The sequence below is a fragment of the Homalodisca vitripennis genome, chromosome 2 (genome assembly GCF_021130785.1).
Source record: "Homalodisca vitripennis isolate AUS2020 chromosome 2, UT_GWSS_2.1, whole genome shotgun sequence".
NCBI classification, from domain to species: domain Eukaryota; kingdom Metazoa; phylum Arthropoda; class Insecta; order Hemiptera; family Cicadellidae; genus Homalodisca; species Homalodisca vitripennis.
Window position 1 is genome coordinate 6396009 of NC_060208.1, and position 24189 is coordinate 6420197.

Genomic DNA, 24189 nt, shown 5'->3' on the forward strand with positions numbered 1-24189 from the left:
GTTTAAGAAAATTAGGTTTTTTAGAGCCAGTGACCTGAGAAAATGAAGGGGCGTACAGTTTTGTGTGGTATAGGTCTGATCGTATTGATTGGTTGACAAAGTCAACTCTCAGTACTTTGACCGTACTGACCCAGTAGTTGGTCATTTGACAATCTTACCATCAGATTTATCTAGTAGAGTCCGTGTTGACTAGCAAGAGTACACAGATATTTAGACAACACAAGAGTATTGCGATCAGACCTGATTCTGAAGGTAGCTGTACAATCACCTCACCATAAGCCAGCTAAAAGTAACTAAATCTATGCCATCACTAACCCAACAAAACGCCTTACTCATCTTCTCATATTGGTAATATATAAAAGGGAACTTTTAATTGTTTGTAACTGTGTGGTACATAGCTGTATCCACAATACTCGACAGATGTTTAATTGTTTGTAACTGTGTGGTACATAGCTGTATCCACAATACTCAACAGATGTTTAATTGTTTGTAACTGTGTGGTACATAGCTGTATCCACAATACTCAACAGATTTTTAATTGTTTGTAACTGTGTGGTACATAGCTGTATCCACAATACTCAACAGATGTTTAATTGTTTGTAACTGTGTGGTACATAGCTGTATCCACAATACTCAACAGATTTTTAATTGTTTGTAACTGTGTGGTACATAGCTGTATCCACAATACTCAACAGATTTTTAATTGTTTGTAACTGTGTGGTACATAGCTGTATCCACAATACTCAACAGATGTTTAATTGTTTGTAACTGTGTGGTACATAGCTGTATCCACAATACTCAACAGATGTTTAATTGTTTGTAACTGTGTGGTACATAGCTGTATCCACAATACTCAACAGATGTTTAATTGTTTGTAACTGTGTGGTACATAGCTGTATCCACAATACTCAACAGATGTTTAATTGTTTGTAACTGTGTGGTACATAGCTGTATCCACAATACTCGACAGATTTTTAATTGTTTGTAACTGTGTGGTACATAGCTGTATCCACAATACTCGACAGATGTTTAATTGTTTGTAACTGTGTGGTACATAGCTGTATCCACAATACTCGACAGATGTTTAATTGTTTGTAACTGTGTGGTACATAGCTGTATCCACAATACTCGACAGATGTTTAATTGTTTGTAACTGTGTGGTACATAGCTGTATCCACAATACTCGACAGATTTTTAATTGTTTGTAACTGTGTGGTACATAGCTGTATCCACAATACTCAACAGATTTTTAATTGGTGATTGCAAAAACCGAAGAATATGCAGAAAATTGTCTCTCTAGTTTGAAAGCGTCTATTTTTCTGTTGAGATAAACGTCACCACCTGCTTTCTCAATTGTGACTCAACCAATGTTGTGATAGTAATCCCCAAACCACCATAACAGGAATTAGTTTACCCTCTACCATGGAGGAAACAAAATATTCTACTTACCCAGATTGAAGACAAGTACTCCACCCAGTACAGATATGTCTGAAAAATCCACGTTACCTCAGTAAGAACGATTGTAGGTAAAAGCTAAGGAATTGACCTGCCGACTTTAAGCCTTAAGGCCTACATCATTTCACTGAATGTGAGCCAAAATATTAGCAACATAAAGCGCTTCACTCTTTCAACGAGACATCTAAAAATGTAATGTGCTTTCATGATGTTGACTACTTTTCCGACATGTAACATCCATCTTTACATCATGAAAGTAACCTGATATAGTTTGGTCATGTTCATTTCCCAAAGGCACTGAGCTAAACAGCTGATGGGCCTAAATAAGGCGGACACATTCATCTTATCCTGCACTCATTATTTATCCAGCTTAGAAAACATGTTCAGATTTTACAAAATTAAATATATAAATACTGAATATAGTAAGCAATGTTTATATGTTATGTGTCTATTTTATACCTATTTCTTTTGTAAAATTATTAAAGTATGATTGTAATTTTGAAGACATTTTTATTACATATGTGGCATACATTTGAGAAAATATATCCTTGTTGTCGTATGAAACAATATTATTATTATTACTATGGTATAGCACAAAAATGTTTACGAGTTTCAATACAAAGTAAATATTGTTGAGTGTGTAATTTAAAAACAAAAAATAAATTGTTTATTGTTATTATTTCATTATAAAAGTAGAATGAATCTGCAGATTAGGTAAGTAATCGTAAGTATAATAAATTTTGAATGTTTGTGTTGCTCATGTGTGTTTCGAATGTGAAATTAAACTGTTTTAGAACTTAAATAAAGGACATGTGATGAGCTTATACACGATTGGCAGTATGGTACATTAATGTGTGGTATTAATTGTGTAAACAACTAGAAAAATTTTGTATTGAGACTATTTAGAGAAACATATTGAAACAACACACCATTTCATTACATGTCCTTAATTTTAACTAAAGACCGATTTAGACAAGGTACTTAAAGAGTTGTTATTCGGTTGGGATAAAGTCATGGTAATTCCTGTTTTTAGGGCAGAACTGCCTAGGCTATAAAACCTGCATTTGTTTCAAAAATAGTTTAACAGATATTAAATGCAATTTATAATTTAAATGGATTATAACCATGCAATTCTGATTCTGTGAGTTATTTGCAAGAAGATAGATTTAGACTACACTTATACCTATTGTGAGGTTTAGCTTGAGTTTGTTGATTTATACCTAATTTACACAAATGATGACCTTATTACCTCATTCGTTTCTTACACATGTCATATTCTTCTTGCTTTACTTACATTCACCTTAAATAATATGTCATCAATTGTGTCAGTGACTCAAATTAGTTAATTATTGTTTTTGTGAGTTTTGTTGTGTGATATTAAGTACAGTAACTTTCTAAAAATAATTTTGTTTTCATATTGTTGAAATTCTGATTTACTAGTTTTATTTGTTCAGTTACTTTTATAAAATTTTTAGATTTTTATCAATGATAAATTAAAATAAGATTTCACTGCTATAGTATCCTACAGATAAAACTAACAAGGGGTAAAAGAATAGTGAAACCTAATCTAAAAGTAACAAAAAATTAAATGTAACTCAACTAGCATTCATATTAGACGTATTGTTTTTTTTTATTGTTTTTTTCATAAATGCTCTTCGACCTGGTCCTTTTTTATTATTAAAAATAATACTGGTTTACTCTATTTCGTTAGGAATATTAATTATAGGATTATGTATTGGAAGGATTATGTCCATAAGCTTTTAAACACTATAATCTTACTTACGTCAATGTCAAAATTAACTAACTATAAACTCCAACAAGAAAGGAAGCCAAGTAACAATACAAGGGGGTACCCAAAAGAAACTGGAATTGTTTTTTTAAAGCTATAATATATTATTAAATTTCTTACAAAAAACCTTACCCCCTTCAAAATACTCTCCATTACAACTAATACATGTGTTCCAAATGTGTTTGCATTGTTAAAAACATTTTTTATGCTTATATTTAAAAATGGCTGATAGTTCCTTCCTAGTTTTTTTTTTTACCTCTTCGATGTTGTCAAATTGGTGAGCTTTCATGCCCATTTTCATGCATGGAAATAAGAACAAGTTCCACGGTGCCAGGTCAGGCAAGTAAGGTGCGTGGGGCAGCAGAACCTGCCATTGTTAGCCAAAAACTGTCTAACAGAGATGGCTGTGTGCAGGTGCTTTGTTGTGGTTAAAGATCCAGTCTCCTATCTGCCACAAATTGGGTCTTTTTTGACGAACACTGTTGCGCAATCTTCTTAAAACTTCCAAATGAAAGATTTGATTGACGGTCTGACCTGGCTGAACAAACCCTTGGGATCAAAAAAGCAAATGAGCATTGTTTTGGTGTTTGATTTGGTTAAACATTTTTTTGGATGGAGTGACAATGACATCTTTCATTGACTGTTTCTTTGTTTCTGGGTCGTAACCATAGCAACATGACTGATCACCAAAAATCAACAACAACAAAATTAGCAATAGTCATCTTTGACCAAAAATCTGAATCAGTTCCAAGCTGTTGTTTCAAAACATGACATGCTTCAACTCGATGTTCCTTTTGATTGTCAGTCAGAACTCGAGGAACAAACTTGGTGACAACCCTTTTCATTCCCAAATCTTCCATTAAAATTTGCTGAACCGAGCTCCCACCCACTAATCTCTGATAGTTGATCAATTGTCTGTCGACGGTCTGTGAGCACAAGCTGTCGAATTTGTTTAATATTTATGTTGATTCGGGCAGTTGATAGACGTCCAGAACGAGGTTTGTTATCAATCGACATGTTGCCATTTTTAAATTGAGCATACTACTCGTACACTTGAGTTTTTTTTATAGCATCATCTTAGTAATCGGTTTTCAACATTACAACAGTTTCAGCAGCATTTTTATCTAGTAGAAAACAAAATCTCACAGATGCACGTTGTTCACTTAAACTTGCGATCATAAAAAACTAAACAAGAAAAAAAAAAGCACTAGCAAAAACCATCACTAAGCCAGATTGAACTGGCTGAGTTGCGCTACGCACACATAGCGGCATAAATTGCGTACTACACAAGCTCCGCCCACTGTAATGCTATTCCAATTTCTTTTGAGTATCCCCTCGTAAATGTAGCTGCTCTTTGTGGGTGACCATTAAGAAATTCTGTCCTTACCAGCAAGAGTCTTCCTGAGTAATCATTAGTGTTGTTTCAGAAATTCCTCTTGTACCATTTATAGTGCTCTCAGTCCTAACTTCACCTCATAAAATAATGATCTTCTAGAACTTTTACCCTCTGAAATAAATTAGATGATTAATAGATAAAAACAATACTCAGTCAAATTGAAGTATTGAAATGTTGGCAATAACTGATATCTATCATGACGAACAAATTGTATATAGCAAGTAAATCAACACAAAAATGTAGTACTACTAAAATCTAAACATACAAACTTAAAATGTGCCCAATTTGCATATACTTTAGTAGTGTATACGTAAATAAAAACTACTGCTTATAAAACATTAAATTTTGGTTTTAAAAGTTCAGAGCATTCCTTTCTTTTAGTTTTTCAACATAAAAATTTTCAGTTTTTTTCAATATAAATTTCCATAAAAAGGGGTACATTGAAAAATTCACATGACATTCATGCTTCTGACTTGAATTCGTCTAAAATTTGGCCAAATCATTTAAAAGATAGTTCAATTGTAATGAGTCAAAGTCAACGATTAACCTGCGTGTTCTATTGCAGTTGCAGATGAACGAGAGAAATTCGAGAGAATCATCTGGTCTAGTTGGATGAACCGGCATGCCAAATACCGCTGTGATCAGTGCGCTAGAGGATATCGTTGGCCCGAGACTCTCCGCAGGCACAAGCGTTACGAATGTGGGAAAGAGCCGATGTTTCCTTGTCCTGTATCGGATTGTGATTATCGTGCAAAGCGAAAGAACACTCTTGAGTCTCACCTACGTTGCAGGCACAAAAAGAGTTGATTGTAGTCGTGCTAGGCAATTCTAGTCATTGAGTTTCTGTCGGTTCACTCAAGACCGATGTTTGTTGATATTATGTATCAAGATATAAATACTCAACATATCACTGACAGTTAAAAAGTGGAAGTGTAATCATGCGCTCTGCACTTTGGACAATATGGTATACTGCATGGATCTGCTTTGTTTTGAATTTCCATACCAAAGCTGATTTATTATGTAATAATTATAGCTGTTATCTGATTTTTGTCACCGACAGTATTACTGAAATGTACATGAGGGATCAGAAAAATCAATTGTAAATAGAAAGTTGAATTTTCTATAAATATTTTAAATGATGATTATATTATTCAACTGATTTTGTTTCTTTTGTATGATGTAGTGGTGTTGTGTTTTTTCTCATCTAGTCAAATTTCTTGTATTCACTGTTAATAATAATATTTGCAGTAAATACTTGTGAAATGTGCCATTTTCACCAGGCACTAGCTCTATAAATCAAATTAAGAGAATAGGTTTAATATTGTTTCTCTAGTCATTAGATTAGTGTTAGTTTTTGCAATGGCTGTGATTTTTAATAGCGTGATTGTTAAGCCAAAGTCATAGATTTTAATTCATATTTTCTGAATTTCTTTCCTTTTTGTTTTAACAAGATTGGTGTTTTAAGATTTTGCTATCATCGAAAAAGGATTGTTCAGATATTTTGCTTAATTTTAAATTTTGATATAAGATATGTGGTTTATTTTTCCGGTTTCATTAGAATATCTTGAAAATTGGTTAGTTCCTTGGAAAGTCAATTATTTCTGATTGCTTTGTGTAACCAGCAAGCCCATTGCTGGATTCATAGAGGAACTATAAATATATAGTTTGTCAATTTATTAAAAATGAAGCAATTAAACTGAACGTTTTGTTGATTCCACAGTATTATTGTCAATTGCCAAATTGGCAAAACATTACAAACGTCTTCACTAATTGTTTAGCCACTAAGCAATTGTTTTTGTGTGTAAGCAATCAGTGAATCACATTGTGATTGTGTGCATACATATTGTACATGATATAAGATTATGTAATATCAAATTTACGGGTTTTCAACATTACATTACCTTCTTAATGTCAAAGTATCAGAAAAGTTTTAACTATTTCCTATATACTTCACAAATATTTCATCAATGATATAGATATATTTTTTTATTATAGCACACTTATTATTGTTCCGCCTAATCATTTAAAAACAAAGTATAGAACGTTCATATTATTGAGAATATGAAGGTAGATATTTTAAATTAAATGTCAACTGGTTCTATCTATAATTTCCTTCATCAATGTTTCAGATATTCATTATTCAATAGAATAAAAATTGTCTCTTTAATAAAACTATGTTTACAGAAATAATTGTGAAATAATGTGTGTTGTTACAAAAATAAATGAATGTGTTTTATTTTAAATAATTGTCTTATTTTGTTGATAGAGCCCCGCACTTTACACGCATGTGATCTTGAGATTTTCATCCATTGTAAATGTGTGATAGGTCTACAAAAATACATATATGTAAATTTAGAATAGATCTAAATATTTATAAAATATGAATATTAAATTCAGTTTGACATTCATAAAGAGCTTTGTAAATTGGATTGAATATGTTTTCTTGTGGCAAACATAAAGCTGTAATTTGTCTTTATTCACCAACTTCATTTCAAATTCAAGAATTGATTGTATACATTAATGTGCATGTGAGTGCATGTTGTACATAGAAGCTTCCTTGCACTGGCATCGGAGCGTAGATTTCAAATGTTTCCAGGTTATGTTTGTTACATAAGAAGCCCGTAAAAGCTGCACATAGAGAGCTTACATATTTCTATTTATTGGTTTTAGTAAAGCTTTAAGTTTTTGTAAAAGTAAATAATTTTACATATTGACTATCTAAAGCTGTGGTCCACTTGTGATGGACTATTTCAAAGTGTGTAAATATTTTTATGTCTAATACACTTTACAAATACTTTGTATCTAAAGAGTGAAATAACTTGTTTTAATATCTAGTACTTTTATTGTATTGTTTGATCGAAAACCAAAAACATACAGTTGAAGTAGGAAAAAAGTAATAAAACAGTGATAAAATCAAAATCAAAATCAAAATCAAATTACTCTTTATTTTCAAATATGCAATGATTACAATCACATGATTATTATTATGAAAATACCGTCACATGGGCCGAGGCCTGTGCGTGACGGCGAGCTCTTATTTACAACAATTTTAGTAGAACAGACTTTTTTTAAATCCATACAATAAATAAAATTCAGCTCACACAATCAGTCCCACAAAATAAAATAAATAAAAGTTACGAAAACAAAAATATCTAAGCAAGCGGTTGAACATGTTGTACATGCTGACACGACGGCACAGCAACTGAAAGTAGTTATAGTAAATGTAGTTAATAACGGTAAGTGGGAGTGAGGAGAGACTCAGCGTTATCAGAGCCGATCATCCGCAGCCAGGTAGTAATCAGTCGTTTGAACAGACCAGTTGGTTCGGCCCGCAGGTCCCTTATCACTGGAGGCAGGCGCCTGTACAATGTACTCGCCACGTAGTATGCGTTCGTCAGATTCACAGTCATCTCGATGACAGGAGCCCGCACACCACCCCCCACAGCGGCCCTGGTAGAGTAGCTGTGAGTAGGTCGACCGAGTACCTCCTCCCTGTGCCTATAGGTGTAGACCATCACATTCCTAATATACAACTGACGGATCGTGAGAATATCTGATTCTATGAACAACTGATTTGATGAAAAACGTTTTTTCATCATAACGTTTTTTCAATGATAAATTACTCCATTTTTAGTATTTTTGAATTACTCCATTGATTTTATTTATAGCTTGAATTACATTAAAAATTACTCCATCAGAAAGTTGATTGTTTTGTGCGCTAATCAGTTATGGAGAACTTCAGGCAGTAACATAAAATACAGTAGGTGCTGCAGTACCATAGTTGAAAACAAAGACAAATAAGACAGGTTGCCCAAGTGGGTTTGTAGATAGTGGATAGGTGTGAAAACGCTCTAAAGTTTGTAAATTTGATTATTATATAAGGTAATATTATTTTTTTTTACTTGGGTTTCATTTATTTATATATTTTCAGTGATATTTCGGTAAACATTACTCTTGTTGCTCACTTAGAGCGAGAAGCTGAGAAACCTCTTATTGCACTTAGTCCTAAAGTATCCTTTTAGGAACTTTGTGCTTTCTTCTGGAGTGATATGATATTCATGATGGGTAAGGACTGCATCCTGTTGAAATCCCATGTGTTAATCACTTCACCTTGGAAGAAGGGAGGCTCCAGACTTTGTACCAGACTCTTTCCCACTCAATCTAACAGTCACCCTTCACAGTAAACTACAACACTGTCGACCCCTTTTTACCCTAATATCTCAACACTTATTAGTGATGCTCCTTGACATCCAAAGGGTTGTCCAAATGTAAGAGAAACATCGGTTTTTGCTGTATCCAGTGTAGGTTTTACTGACAGGTAGAAACCAGTACCTGGAGGTTACTCTGCCTGATTTCTTGAGTTTATAAATTTGTGCGTAGATAAAATTAGTTTCTCTCAAAGTTTGCGTGACTGTAAGTGAATACTCAAGCGGTATAGCGTTGTATACAGTACAGTGCCTATTCAATGTTTTATATATTACTATAATCTTAAATGTTTTGTTTCAAAAGTAGATTTTGCAAACAATGTCTCTTTCATTATATTGCTTCTTGATCTGTTTATTTTGTGTGTTTAATCCATCTGAAGAAGAGGGCGTAAGACAGCCATCAAGATGCGTGTTTCAGTCTTCATAGTAATAATGTTCAATTGCAAACTGAAGTTTCTTTATTTTCAACCATGTTTAATAACTAAAAATGCTATGGCATAACAATTGTTTGAAATAAGTTGTGTCATACTTTTTTAATGGATCTTATTCTTTTATTAAGCTATTACAGTTTTTACTGAAATCCATTGATGATCTTGATAAATGTACTCAATACAAATTTTTGAATAGTTTACCATTGCAGAACCTAGTTTTTAGGGAGGTTTGTGTGTATTGTACGGATATTAAAAGAGTTTCTTTGACTTGGATTGTGACTGTTTTAGACAGTGGACATTGTATACGTTATTGTTACTTTTGTACGGCTTTGAAAGTTTAATTGAATTTACAATCAAAACCTATCAGAAGACAATTAGTACAATCATATCACACAAAATTTCTCTTTATGCATAGTAAAGACTGTATTTTGCTGATTGCACACTAGCACATAGTTGTACTAAGTCAATGGTGAGTTGTTTGTGTCTACATAATTCAATTATAATTCCACGCAAATTAGGTCCTGAATATTTTGTAAAAAACTATGTAAGTAAATTAAAGCGAATAAATTTTATTGGCGATTTAATAAAAATACATGAGTCTTTGTCAAATACTTCTTCTTAGGTTAACAAAACAAGAATCTGCTATGAACAAACCATTAGGTATTTTCTTAGCTTAACAAATAAAAAATATGTTTAATTTAAAAACATTGTAAGATTGAATTAGAGATATTTATACATTTTGGACTAACATAAAATATTTCATAAAGACAAGACAGTCCATATCGTCACTGTCATAGTCTCAATAGATTTTTACTGAAAAGTTAAATACAATCTTTTAAAACTGTTGAATAAAATATTTCAGAAACACAAAGTTTGAGTCAACTTTTATTATTAACTTTTTTCCACTTTGTGTTTTTAAAAATCTTATAACAATCCCAAAAATTAAAATAAAACAATTGAATAAATATAAGTGGTAATTTACTAATTTTTGTGACATCTGATGTCGGGAGAAATAAAATTTCCTTAAATCATCAAAGCTGTTTTTTACATATTAAGTAAACCTTTTTTTAATTAAAAAAGGTATGTTTTATTTTAAATTTTGTGAACCAAAATTTTATTGTTTTGCAATCACATTACTATGTTCTATAGTACGTTTGAAGAAGGATGTATATATACTTGTATGAATGTAATGTGAAATTTGAACCGTCGACAAGTGAGTGCAGGTGAGGTCACTGATTTAATGTTGTGTGATTTATTATTAATCATGTCATTAATTTCATAGAGTTAATTTACCTAATAGTGTTAGTTATTGAACGTTGATCATTTGAAGATATTGTAGATTGCAAGTTAATTTTTAGTATATTTTGTAATAATTATAGTACATGTATAATAGCTTATTTCATTTGTGTGAATATTTACAACTATTGCTTTTTTAGACATAAGATCAAAATTATAGACCATTAAATTTTATATTCTTGTAATATTCACTCTTTTCAGATTATTTATTAATAAATCCACATAAATTAGTTAGCATGATATAAGCAAAGTTATTCCGTAGGTTTGAGCAGTATAAATTTATTAATAGCGATAGTTGTACATTATTACAACCTTTATAATACAAGCAAGTCGCAAAGATTCAAAAATACAATGATTGAAGTACAGATATTGTCAGTGAGGTGTTGAATGGTTGCAGCACGACGAGCGGCATTGGAGTCCCAGATGCTGCGGTACTCCGGAGGTGGCGGTGGAAATGTCTGCGATGCTTGCGGTAGAGTCTACAGATGGTCCACTGGACTCTCCAGACACAAGCGGCTGGAATGTGGCAAAGAAGCGCGCTGTCAGTGTCCGTTCTGTGATTACCGGGCAAAGCAGAAGGTCAACCTGTTCGCACACATCCGTCGCAAACACGGACACCAGTATCAATATCATGCGAAGCACTTGCAGATCACACCTCCGCTCATTAAGTTTACTGAGCAACGTTCCTTCACCGCCCTCAGGGAACAGTTGGAGATTAAGGTTTATCCGTCGGTTCCTAAGTAGATTTACTCTAGCAGCTGTTTAATCAGTTAAGTCTTGAAGCCAAATATATACTATTTTATATCAGGGAGCAGGGGTAGATTTGTAACTGTGACAGAAGGTTGAAAATTGGTTCATTAGTAGATTTGCTGTATGGGCTTGTTTAGTAAGTTAAGGGTTTTTGGTCACCAAAGTTGTTTATTTATATCAAAATATTTGTAGTGTGAGCCTTGCCAATATGTTTTCATTGATAAAGTAATAAGAGTACTATAAGTACTTTAAAATACTTTACAGATTAATGCTATTGTAATGTTGAAAGTATTAAGAGTTTAAATTTCCAGCAATGGTGGACTGTGAATTTAGAGCGAGTATGAGAATAGTTGAACGTGATGTGTGCTAAACCCCATCACCCGGAGAGACTGACTGTATAGTTATAGTTGAGTGAACATGTGGTCTGTTAGTATTCACAGCTCATGTTAGGCTGAAATTATAGGCTACAATTGCTGGTAATTGATATTTCATATTGTTTGCTTGAATACTCCCATCCAATGGTGTGTTTAATTATTGTTGAATGACATAAATGTAATTTTGTCAGATTGTGAACAAAAATTATGGTTGCCTGTAAAGTTGGTTTTAAGGGCGAAGATTTTACGTGACAACGTCTTTTTCTCGGTAGAATATTTATTGATATGAATATTATTAAATTGCACAATAGGAACAAGGAATTGAATGAAAATAAGAATTGCACAAATTTTAACTATAGAAATATATTTTGTTTACTAAAACATTGTACATAATTTGAAATTAATTAAAATTTGTTATTGTAAATGGTAAAGTTGAATAAAACATTTACTAAAATTGGAATTTTAAATTCTTACTAAACACAGTTAAATTCTAACTCCTGCGCGTGGTGATTGTGGTCGGTTTAGTTCGTTTGTTTGGTCGCACTGTTATGACAGGTTAGAGGTTATAATTTGTTATTTTAAATGTTTGACTAGCAATACGCGCTGTTTCTTCTCAATCGACTGAATTACGATTGATTGCAGAGTGATTTAAACTAATAATAATTTACTTAACACTATCAACATTTGTCAATAGTATGACATAACCTATAAACTCAGTTTCTCAACTTTTGTGTCAATCTAACAATTAATCAATCAATCATAGTTTACGATAATGAAATATCAGTGTACAATTATTTACCTTTATTGTTGTAGTTTTTGTAAATGACGAATCTAAGCACTCCACATTTTCACGAATAAACATAGTTATCTGCTTTATCCCGTGCGGCGGACCCACAGTTATCTGCTTTATCCCGTGCGGATCCCGTGCGGCGGACCCACTGGACGGGCATCGTAACGTTACTGGGCGTTACACTTTTTCATGAGTGACTCCGAGCCGCAACCTAATTTAAGACGTTGTCACGTCAAAAACAAAAAGTTGAAAACAGTTATAAGTTAGGAAATGGCAAATTTCTTCCCAAAATGTTTAGTTTTATATAATTAGTATTTATAATATTTATGAGTGTAGGTCTTGTATAATCTTTTTTAATAGATTGTATATATTTGAAAGATGTATTGAAAACATGTTCATGATTACTTTTTACTTTTTATTATGGCTAAAGTGCCTGCACTAAAACCAAATATATAGTATTTTTATATTAAGGATTTTGCAAAGATTTGTTATTGTGTTTGTAGATATTGATATTATTGATTCCAGTTCCTATTTGATTAAAGATGGTATTTTAAGAATGGGTGATAGCAGTTAAAGTCCGACTACAATAGTTTTTAACTTAATTATAATTACATAACTTTTAGTTTTCAGGATTCATTTTTGATTGTCTTGTAAAAGTGGAGTTGTAATTATTATTTATGAAGGAGTGTGATAATCTTGGCAGCCAAATAACCATTCAAACCAGATAGTTTTAACAAAGTGAGTAGAGTGGTTGAAAGTGCTTTTAAACAGAATCATGCCTACATTTTCTATAAAACATGAAGCAACTTTCCTTTTATGCTCAAATTTCACTAAATCAGTAATTTTAATCAGATGGTTTAAGATATGTAATCCTTTGTGAAGGTAACAGGGTCTTTCAGATATTAGCTATCGTTCAGTAATGAAAAAAATCGAGAATGCCGAGAACTGGTATGAACTGTTGATATTTTTCCGTAATTTGCCTATTGATGTGTGTGTATGTGGAGTTGACACATGTTTGTTTTGATTTTTGACCTTATTGTGTCACAATGCTTTAGTTCAGTTGGATTACAAGTCTCAAAACGTAGTGTTATTGATTTTTTTTTAACTGACCAATGACAAACATCTGAAAAATATCTGTTCCTTCAAAATATTCTATTACATCAGTTGTGATGCATGTCTTATGCAGCTGTGAAGATGTTGATGATCTTATTTTACATACAGCCACGAGTTTATGTTAAATGCAATATCTAAGTAATGAGTTGGAAATGATTTAACCAATTTACTCAGTCGAGGGGCTGGACATTGTCATTTCTGTTTGTCCACACGATATCTTGAGATGATGTGCATGTCACTCAAAGGAGTTTTATTAAGCATAAGCAAACATTTATACATTGGTCTTGATGGCAACAGGAAACTCGCAGAACAAACAGATTTGTAAACAAACTGAGTACAATCATATTACATTTCAGCATGTGACAGATTAACACATGTAGCCAACTATTGCAATGAAATAAGCTATACATTTTTAATTTGTACATGCGACTTCAGTGACATGTAGTCAAACATACTCATACCACGTTTTATTTAATCATACTTATTTGTTTCCCTTACTAATATTGACGTCATCATTATTGAGAAAGCTATTAAAATGAATCTACGAGGCCCATTTTTTTTAAACCTCCGCTCTTACGCTATGACAGCCAGACATGTGGTGCAGTAGTCGATTGTGCATCTTCCCCATAACAACATTCGTCATTGCCGAGTTCAATTAGCTAGTTTGCGCTGATCTGCAATCATATAAACATGGTTGCCTCTATTGATTCTCCCGCTAAATGTAAACTGAGGAAGAACCCGCTATTCGTTTCCTGCAAGTAGAAGAGTATAGTGCAGTAGAAATCCATGAGTGATGGTGTAAAAAGTTTTAAAGGTAACCAAACTGACGTGCACAATGAAGGAGGTCAAGACCGCAAGTCTGTATCTACAGACTGTCTTGTTGAACAAATGGACAAAGTGCTTAGAGAAAACAGTAAATTCACAATAAGTGCTTTGTCTTTGAAATTTCCAGAAGTGTCAATATCTTCTCTTTGCTCTGTTGTTACGGAACATTTAGACTAGCCTACAAAAACATTTGTGCTCGCTGGATGCCAAAGATGTTGAGTGATACCCACAAAAATTACCGAATCGCATTGGCATTTCTTGAGTGGTTCCTTGAATTTGACATTCGGCCATCTTTAAACTTTTGACACGATTCATGCACAACACGTTCACTCATAATGTTTTCTCCATAATCACGGCACCTTCTATGGATTTCTGCCGCACTATTCCCTTCTGCTTGCATGAAACGAATAACATTCCTCAGTTTACATTTGATAGGAGAATCAATAGAGGTGGTCATGTTTGTACTAATGCAACTCTGCGCAAACTATCTACTTAAACTCTGTAATTACAAATGTGGTAGCTGGGAAGATGCGCGATCCACTACTGCGCACGCCACGAGTCTTTTTGTCATGGCAAGAGATCGGAGATCAAGAAATAAGGCCCTGATATATTATTAATATTAAAAAGTATGAATAAATATTGTTTTCAAAGGGTTCATGATATCACATTTTTGTAACATTAACATGTGTTTTTATTTTTGTGTAGTGGTTTGTATTACTGTTGTTTTGTAACTTAATTGTTCTAATAATTAGGTTTGATTTTTAATATAAAGAATAAAAGTTTAAAAGATGTCTATTAGAAATTCAACTTTTTTTAACTCATAATGTTGTGTTATATTCTCAGGAATTGTCATTTTATTTATAAAACTAATGATTTTGTGAGATCATTTAATTCGCTTTTACTTTCTTAAAGGAGTAATACCTTGTTTTTGTGTTCCACTATTTCTTGGATTTCTGAGGTTGGATAGTTGGCAGGATTATTTTGTTTCTGCTTTGTAAAGTTAACAACTCATTCAAATTGTTTGAAGTAAAAACTTATTTTTGTTGTTGTCCTTTTCTCCAAAGAGGACTGGTCTCCATTATAACCTTATAAAACAGGATAGATGTAGAATTGGTGTGTTACAAGGTTTGACAGTGCTGATAGAAACTGCAATGATCAGGAAATGATTTCAACGTAAGCTGCAACTCTGGTTCAAACCTACCTTAGAATGAAATGAGTGGCTATCACAAATTACTTGTATTTGTAGTTATAAACGAATTGATGGTTTTCTTGACTCTTAAGTTATTAAATTAAAAGAAGTTAATTCTTTATTGTTTAATGTATTGTACTTGGTAGCTTTTGCTGGAAGTGGTCTTGCATTAATATTATCTCGAGACTTTTACCAAGGTTGTGATGGATCTTTAATTATATGATCATGACTTGCCTTAAAAGTCCTTTATACTTAAATCTACATTTAGCTTAATAAATCTTAGTGAGGTATTCTATGTTTTTATTCCTATTAGTGATAGAAATTATTATATGAGAAATGTAGAATGTTACATAAGAGTTATTATTTTGTATGCTATTTTTGTAACATTATTCTTATATCACCAATTTGTAATAAAGTATGCCAATAAAAGAAAAATGTATTACAGGAACGTGTTTTAGTTACCAGTCTTCATTGCACTTTTGAATCTATTTACTATTGTTATATTTAGCTATTCTGACACAAAGTTTCCTAAAAGTTATCTAATACAGTTCTCTACATATTCTATAAGTAAAACAGTATATTATTCGAAATTATTCTACAAGTACATTTCCGTTCTTTAATCATTTGTCCACAAATACCCCTTTCCTTAAGCTCCTTGGTCTCAACAAAATGTGAAGTAAAGAAGAGAGTAAGTATACAGGACGCTGGTTTTCTTTTGACTTATTTTTCCTCAACGGCTACAGACCTTTACAAAGGCCTTATCAAATAGAATATGTCTACTTCTTAATAATTGGTCTTTCATAAACATTCCCTTAGAAAAACAAATATATTATGTATGTTCTTGTTATTAGAAGTAATTTTTAATAAATTTTGTCTTTCTCACATGAGTTTTATCCTTAAAACAAGAATTTTCACCTTTTTATATAAACCACAGTTTTTAACCTCTGCCTATGGAAGGAACACACGAAGAATTCAAGGTTACAAAATATTAAGAATATTTATTCGTAATGTTATCAAAGTAATAAAAAGGTGTATTTAAGCTACTAGTAGCTGTGTGTGCTTAGAAAACAAACATGTTTCTTTGACTCTTTGAACATGCCTTAGAATTGAGTGATATGGTTCTAGGAATTTTCAAATAAATGGTTAAATTTTATGTTTTAAAGCAGTATAACTTTCACAGGTATATCACATTTTTCACATCAATTTTTTTTAAATTCGGTATCAAATTTGTGATACCTTATTATTCATTCAAAAATATTTTTTATTATAATTTAAAGCAAACAAAGAATCATAATATAGGATGAGGAATCCATAAGTTTTCTTAAATAAATTCTATTATGTTTAAACTCTATTGTATATTAATTATATATTCTAATACGTGTGTGGATTACAAAAATAACATTCAAATCAAATATTACTTTTAAATTTGTGATTTTATAAGAACTATTTTAGTCTAAAAAGTAATGTAGAATGCTATTACACAAATAGAAATACGGACATTTGCTATCGTCATATGTTACAAAAAGTTTTTTATCTTGTAACGGTGGGAAATGTCTGAAATCATGTTATCCTTTCTAATCATCTTATCCTTTCTAATCATCTATCGTAAATAGTAGACTTAAAGGGAAGACTAGAGTGGTGAATTGTATTAGTTTTAAGTTGTGGTTATCATCAGATAACTGTCCAGCTTAACTTGATGAGACAGTGCTTGTCTATACTTGTGTGGTTCCAGATGTAAGCTCCGGGAGATACTGTTGTAACACCTGCGGCCGCTCGTATCGTGCTCAGCGCTCGCTATGGCGCCATATCAAGTTTGAGTGTGGAATGGATCCTAAGTTCTCATGCCCCGAGTGTGACTACAAAGCAAAGCAGAAGGCAGTCGTCGTCAACCATCTGCTCTTCCGTCACAACAGGGTCCTCAGTAGCCAAGAGAAGGCCACTTTGTTTATGAAAAACCAATAAATTATACACTTTAAAATTGTGACACATTTAATTTCTCTACCCCGTAATTGATTAAAGTAGTATATAAGTGGTAAAATGCCTTGTATGTAATAAAGATGTTATATTACAAGTGTAGCTGTAGTGATTACACAGTGAATGGAAATGAAAATTAACGTATGATTAAATGTAACAAATTGCAATGAATTTAATTATAAGGTTCTTGTGTTTTTGTTATGAAGTTCAATGTCTTCTTTCAACTTTTTTCATAACAAAAACAGTAATAGTGGATTATTCAGTTAATTCCTTTGTTTAAGCTTGATCCAGGTTTATGTATGAATTAGTTATTATTTGCTCTGTTCAAGATGTAACTAATACTGTATTGTTTTACAGACGAGTCCAATCACCGGCCTTGGAGCGGCTTCTCTAAGACAAGGGGCGATTGCATCGCTGAGAGCAAGGGTGATGTGAACGAAAATGAAGTGCGCTCAAAGGATTCAACAGAACGCAGCAAGCGGCCTAGTAAGCGCAGTTACGGAGCATTCAGTTGTAGCAATTGCGGAAGGTCGTACATCCGCAAGGATTCCCTGCAGAGGCATGTGCTCTGGGAGTGTGGGAAGGAACCGATGTTCCAGTGTCCTTATTGCCCTCAGCGCTGCAAGCGGAAGAGTCATTACAAGCGGCACATAGAACGCCAGCACCAGGAGGCCTTTTTGTGTCCGGAGGTCGAGGTCGAGTTGGACGAACTCCTTGTGGATGAGAAATAGTGGCTTTGGACATGAGCCAGTCAATAATATATCTGGTGCCACTTGGCTTTCCATCTATTTTGTTGTCACCACAAGAGTCACACTAGGATCAAATCAAGATCCAAGTTGAGGGTTCTCAATTTTAGTGTAAACTATTAACTATTTTATATTGACTTGCCTTATGGGTGCCAAATTTGTGATGCCTTCTATGATATGTGATAGCTCACTACAATTTTACTCATTTGTTTTTCATGACTAATCCTTTTGCTCATTAGAATTAAAGTTTGTAATTCCTTACCATTCATGATCTTATTGTAATTAAGTAAGAAGATAAATTGAATATTTAATAGAGTCAATTTAAATTGACTCCTTTTGCAGAGGAGATCTCTCACTTCGACATTTCAATAATTACAAATTAAGTTAAATGCTTCTAAGTAGATTTTGTGTACAAAATCAGCCTATTGCAATTGTCTTCATAGTAACCCTACAGTCTTAAGAAAAATTTCTACATAACTTCACCAAACATGATCTCCAGAACCCAAAACCACCCCCATTCAAAATGTTATATATATATTTGATCTTGTAAATATCTCAGCTAAGTTCATTGGTCGGTTAGGTAAGATATGTTTCGTTTCAATATGGCAGCTATTAAAACACTAACAAAATCATAACTCCATTATTTATGAACCTGGAGGGATATGCAAAAAGTGTTCTGGAATGTCTATAACATTTCCGAAATAGTATTTTGTTATGATATTATAAATATCTTGACTGTTTATTGGCCAACTCCATATGCCATTACACCAGAAGCATTAGGACTGAATTCCAGGACCGATTACCAAACCTTTTTCTATTTATCTGTAGCCATTTGGATGAAGGCACAGAACAATTTTTTAGAAATCTTGAGTTAGTTTTTCTTCTTACTGTTGTTAAATTTTATAGATGAGGTTTACAATGAAATTTTTTAGTATTCCTTTTATACTTTTCATTAGAGAATATGGACCAGTAAAATTTTTAAAACAAATTTTAATTACCTTAATGAGTTTAAAGAGCTAAAATCATTTGGTTTTGTTTTCATTTTTAAGTTTAAAGTAGATTAGCGTCTTTTTCAATAGCATACCTAAGAAAAGATTAAATTTTAACAGGATTTGTAGTTAATATGTTATAGTACGATGCTGCCTTCTGAACTTAATGGTGCCTTATTATACAAATGTTGAACATATATTTATGAATGTCTAATATTGTTTATTCTTCAATCTGGTATATTTTTTATACTCTGGCCATATTTTTACTGAGCTAACAATATATGTAGCCTACCTTAAGTTAGAATTTATTACTCCAAAACTAATAAAAACCTTACTAGAACCTCTTCATACAGCTTCAATTTACTGACGAAACACATCCTAGATAGATATGGTTTGTAATGTTAATGTGTGACATTTTGATAACCTTATTAGTTCTGTGTAAAGTCAAATAATTATTTGAATATCAGTTAATAATTAATTTTGCTGACTATTTAAAAGGGCTTATGCATGATTTATTTTATAATACAGTTTGACAATTCTTCACATTTATTTTTAATACTGGTATTATCAGTGGATTTATTTTTCAAAAGTATAGGATTTATAGTAAAAACATTTTTAATGACCAATTTTTATGTTGTACTTATTAAATGCCAGTAATATTCTAAAGGCTTGGTGAATTGTATTTTTCAGTTATTAATTCATAAATAATAATGTAATATAACCATAAAAGACTCTTTGGCAAAGTAGATTCCATTATGTTTTAAATTGTTGACAGAAGATTCCATAATATTTAAATATAGGTAAACATATATTAAGATGTAGAGTGAAATATTATTTTTATATTACTTTTGACATTCCCTATTATTATAATTTGTATTTATACAATTAATTAATAAATGTAATACACTATGAAGAAACTTATTATTGATTAGTTTTTATCTCTATAATTAATTGTATTTTTGTAAACTTCGTACAAAATGTGCAGTTCCACACCATTTCTTGATCTTTGTTATTTATTTGTATTCTTTTCATGAATAAAATAAAATATTCATACGTAATAATTTTACAATGATATTATTTTTAAGATGTATAGTTTTTAGTTATAGCTTTAATTATTACCTAATAGCAAAGCTAAGGAACAATACTCAAACAACGCATTCCATTTTGTAAAGCTCCGTTGTTACTACTATTCTTCTTTGATACTGACTAAAACTTGTTACAACTTTAATAAATTGTTGTTTGTTGAGTAATGTATTAATTGTATTTTTGTAATATTAAATAAAGATTTTTGCCATCTCAAGTTTGTTGTTAGGTATACGTTGTGCTACCTTCCAATTTTGTGTTTCCTCAAATGTGCTATAAACATATGGCATGTGTTATTTTTCTACCAGTTAGTTATTTAAGGTTTTGAAAATAATAAAATGTGATTATACAAAACTGACCCACCATGTTTGATTTTTACGTCCTGTGTTGTTTTTATAGTAATCTTATTTAAAGAGAGAACAGGAACAGCTGATTTTATGATCACTCTTATTCTGCCTGCCTTTGTAGGTCTATGTGGATTAGTAAGGTACTATTACATTATTTATTAAATAGTATAATGTGTCAGTTAATTCCATCTCTAGTTGAATCATTTTACGTAAACTCTTAATCTTTCTGATCCTTTCCTTCCTTTTTTGGTACATCATTTATTTATGTTACATTATGAGATAGTTAGTATTTATCTATAAATTTATAGGATTATTAGTATTTATAGATGAATCATGTTTCCAGGTATGAAAAGTAAATTTTATAGATGCCACGATTGATTCAAATTTTACAACTGATTACAAAACATTGAGAAGTTTTATAGTAACGTATTTGTCTATTAAAAAGTTAATTTAATCAGTTATTTTTTTTACAGTTTTTATACTTTAATGGGTTTACAAAATTTGTTATTATATTCCAGAAGTTAACTGAAAATTAACCTCAAATAAACCGAAATATTTTGTTGAATGAAGTTTAGAGATGTAGGGAGTAACATTAGTTAAGAGTCAATTATTGTATAACTTCTCATTTAATAATTATAATATATTCACTGTGGAGCGCACATACATGTTTAATATTCATAATCCTACATAGTAACGTGATATAAAATATGTTAATGTTTGAATAAATTTCTTTATTTTCTAAACACTATTGATCTGTAGTTTCAATCTATAATATGCTAATTGTTCCATTTCTACAACAGAAATTGGTTTTTCACACATTAATCAATCGTTTTCATTAAACACAGAGCACCAAACAATGATACAATGTAACCACTCAATGTACTGGTGATCGGATTAGTCCGCTTACATAGTAGCATGCCGAGATTTAAATAATTATGAATAAATTCCTTTTAGTTTTAGTTCTCACTGAATAATGTAAGGATTATTTACTCTGGATTATCGTTTTCTGACGATTAGATAGATATTATATTATTTTATGTACAGATCTCTCTATCATTTCTGATGTGCATAAATGGTTTACTGTAGTTCTAAACATTTTTTTAAGCATGAATTTTATGATGTTTAGAATTTGAAAACCCCCACTGTACCCTACCGACTGTTCTTTCGAGTTGGAGAGAAACCATTTAACCCTTAAAATTGAAGAAATGTTAAAATTAACACAGTAAGTTAGTAAGGAAGGAATGTGTGGGGATTTGATGAATTTTAACAATTAGATAGTGTCTATTGTAAACATATTTAATATTTAAAAATAAAAATCATGTCACTGACACCACTGTATTTTTCCTGTAATATCTTGTTTTCTGTATTTACTAAACATAACAATTTGTCTAATTTAACTTTGTAGTTTTAGGATTGACTAACTTGATCTTAAAGCAAATAACAAATTCTCAGGCTGCTATTGGCTGGTTTGTATCATCCAAAAACAGCTAGAGATACATTTTGTACAATTTAATCTACTTGATCTCATCATTCATTGTATACTTCTATGTATTCTGATTCCACTTCTTCATTCATCACATTTTTCCTATTTCCATCTATGAAGGGTTTGATTGTAATGTAGTAAAATGTTCAATTACATATGCCATATTTAATACTGAACCCAACTGTAGGAATTTACTGAAAATATTTCCTTGTAAGATTCGGTGCAGAAAATAAATGCTATGCCAGCCCAATGATTTTAGTTTAGTATTGTATTTTTACAATGTTACTCATTTTCTGACTTTGCTGCAAAATAAACTATCCCCAAAGCTCTTGGAAATGTCTTGTATCAGATTTATATTTTTTTTAACTACACAGTATAATATGTATATTCGGTTTTGATAAACAATTCAAAGTTTAAATCACAATTCTCCCAGATAAACATATATTGTTACTGCATTGAAAATAGTACTTTACAGTAATGTTGGTTGTTGCAATAAGATAGCTTTGTCTTTCATAGGTAGACAGGTGGTGGAACACATCTTGCTCATATGTGTATTGTGATGTACTTCTTCATTTGTAAACAGGTGCATGCAGTCATTATTGTTTTATTACTTTTGACGATGCCTATTTCATATTGTTGTGACCAATGGCTAATAAACTTCTTGATTCTTGATTCTTGATTCTTGATTACACTATTATATGTGAGAACAATAGTTTCCTATATTGTATTTGTGACATTCTGCTAAAACAATGATATCTCCATACTTCAAATGACAAACAGTAAATTTATTTTGGTCCATATGCAATAATTTTATGTAAGTCATCTGGATAAATTATAATGAAACGAACACGTGTTTACAGGATATTAAAATAACTCAAAGCTACTGGGACTTCAGCTCGATGACTTCAATTTCTTTGAGTTCTTGTCAAGTCATAGTTTTGATAGCTTTGAGTTTTATCAAAGTTCCAGCACAATCTGGCATCCAGTTACTCATCTATACTACTACATAAAAAATATAATGGTATCTTTGTGTGTGTGTTTTACTCAATTATGTAAAAACTAATGGACTGATTGTACTGGAATTTTACTTGGACATTCTTAGTGTTCCTGGTTATCATATGGGTATATTCCTATCTCAAAAATCCTTCCAGGTTACGCCCCACTGGTCTATAAAGTTGCAAAATATTAATTGAAATAATCTGTTAAATGTAATCAACAGGTTTGTGTAAATATCGTTTTACGGCAGCATGACCATAGGTTTATTTAATTAATTTAACTACTATTTTAAATTTGTTAAATTTATTTATAGTCTTAATGAAAGCATAGAGTAAGCTTGATAGTAACATCATTTCTTGTTTCAAAATTTTCTGTAATCCCTATTGAGCACAGAGTGATGAGCACAGAGAAAATATCCAGATCAGAAAATAAAAAGTTTAGTAAAAATATATTTTTAAGTGTACATTTTTAGTATTAAGTATGCAGTGCTTGGTCAGTACTGTAATGCAGATATGAAAGAGAAAGTTACTATCTAACTCTTACTATACATTTAACGGCTGTTATAAAACCCATCTTATTTGTCTTTTGACAGAAATAGGATTTTCAGATCTGCTTATGTATATTGATCAGGGCAACAAAGCAAACTCAATTGTGGCACCAGAAATATCCTAAGACAGGAAGTAAATACAATGGCCGAAACTAGACGCTTTATGACCGAAGTAGGCTTCTTAAGACCTGTGTATGTATATATATTTTCTTGATCGTAGAAACAAAGCAAAATCAACAATGGTACACAAAAGTACTAAGAGCAGAGAAAATTACAATGGCCATAATTATACACTTATATTTTTCTATAGGCATGTTTTTTTGATTGTGCCAACAAAGCAAATTCAACATTGGCGTTGGAAATATAATTTACTCGAACCAGAAGTGCTTATACACATGCACAGTGTATGAA

General features: G+C 31.7%; 1 protein-coding gene across 5 annotated transcripts in view; it reads left to right on the forward strand.

Annotated features, from left to right (window-relative positions):
• Positions 1–24189, forward strand: part of LOC124356157 (longitudinals lacking protein, isoforms F/I/K/T-like) — a 288925-nt gene that overhangs the window by 156554 nt on the left and 108182 nt on the right. Inside the window, exon 4 of one of the 5 annotated variants that reach the window (XM_046807311.1) lies at positions 17945–20763. The exons of the other annotated variants lie outside the window; for them this stretch is intronic. Within the exon in view, the coding sequence (XP_046663267.1) occupies positions 17945–18318 (374 nt within the window). The 3' untranslated portion in view covers positions 18319–20763. Of the gene's footprint in view, positions 1–17944; positions 20764–24189 lie in introns of those variants that run through there. 5 annotated transcript variants of the gene reach the window in all.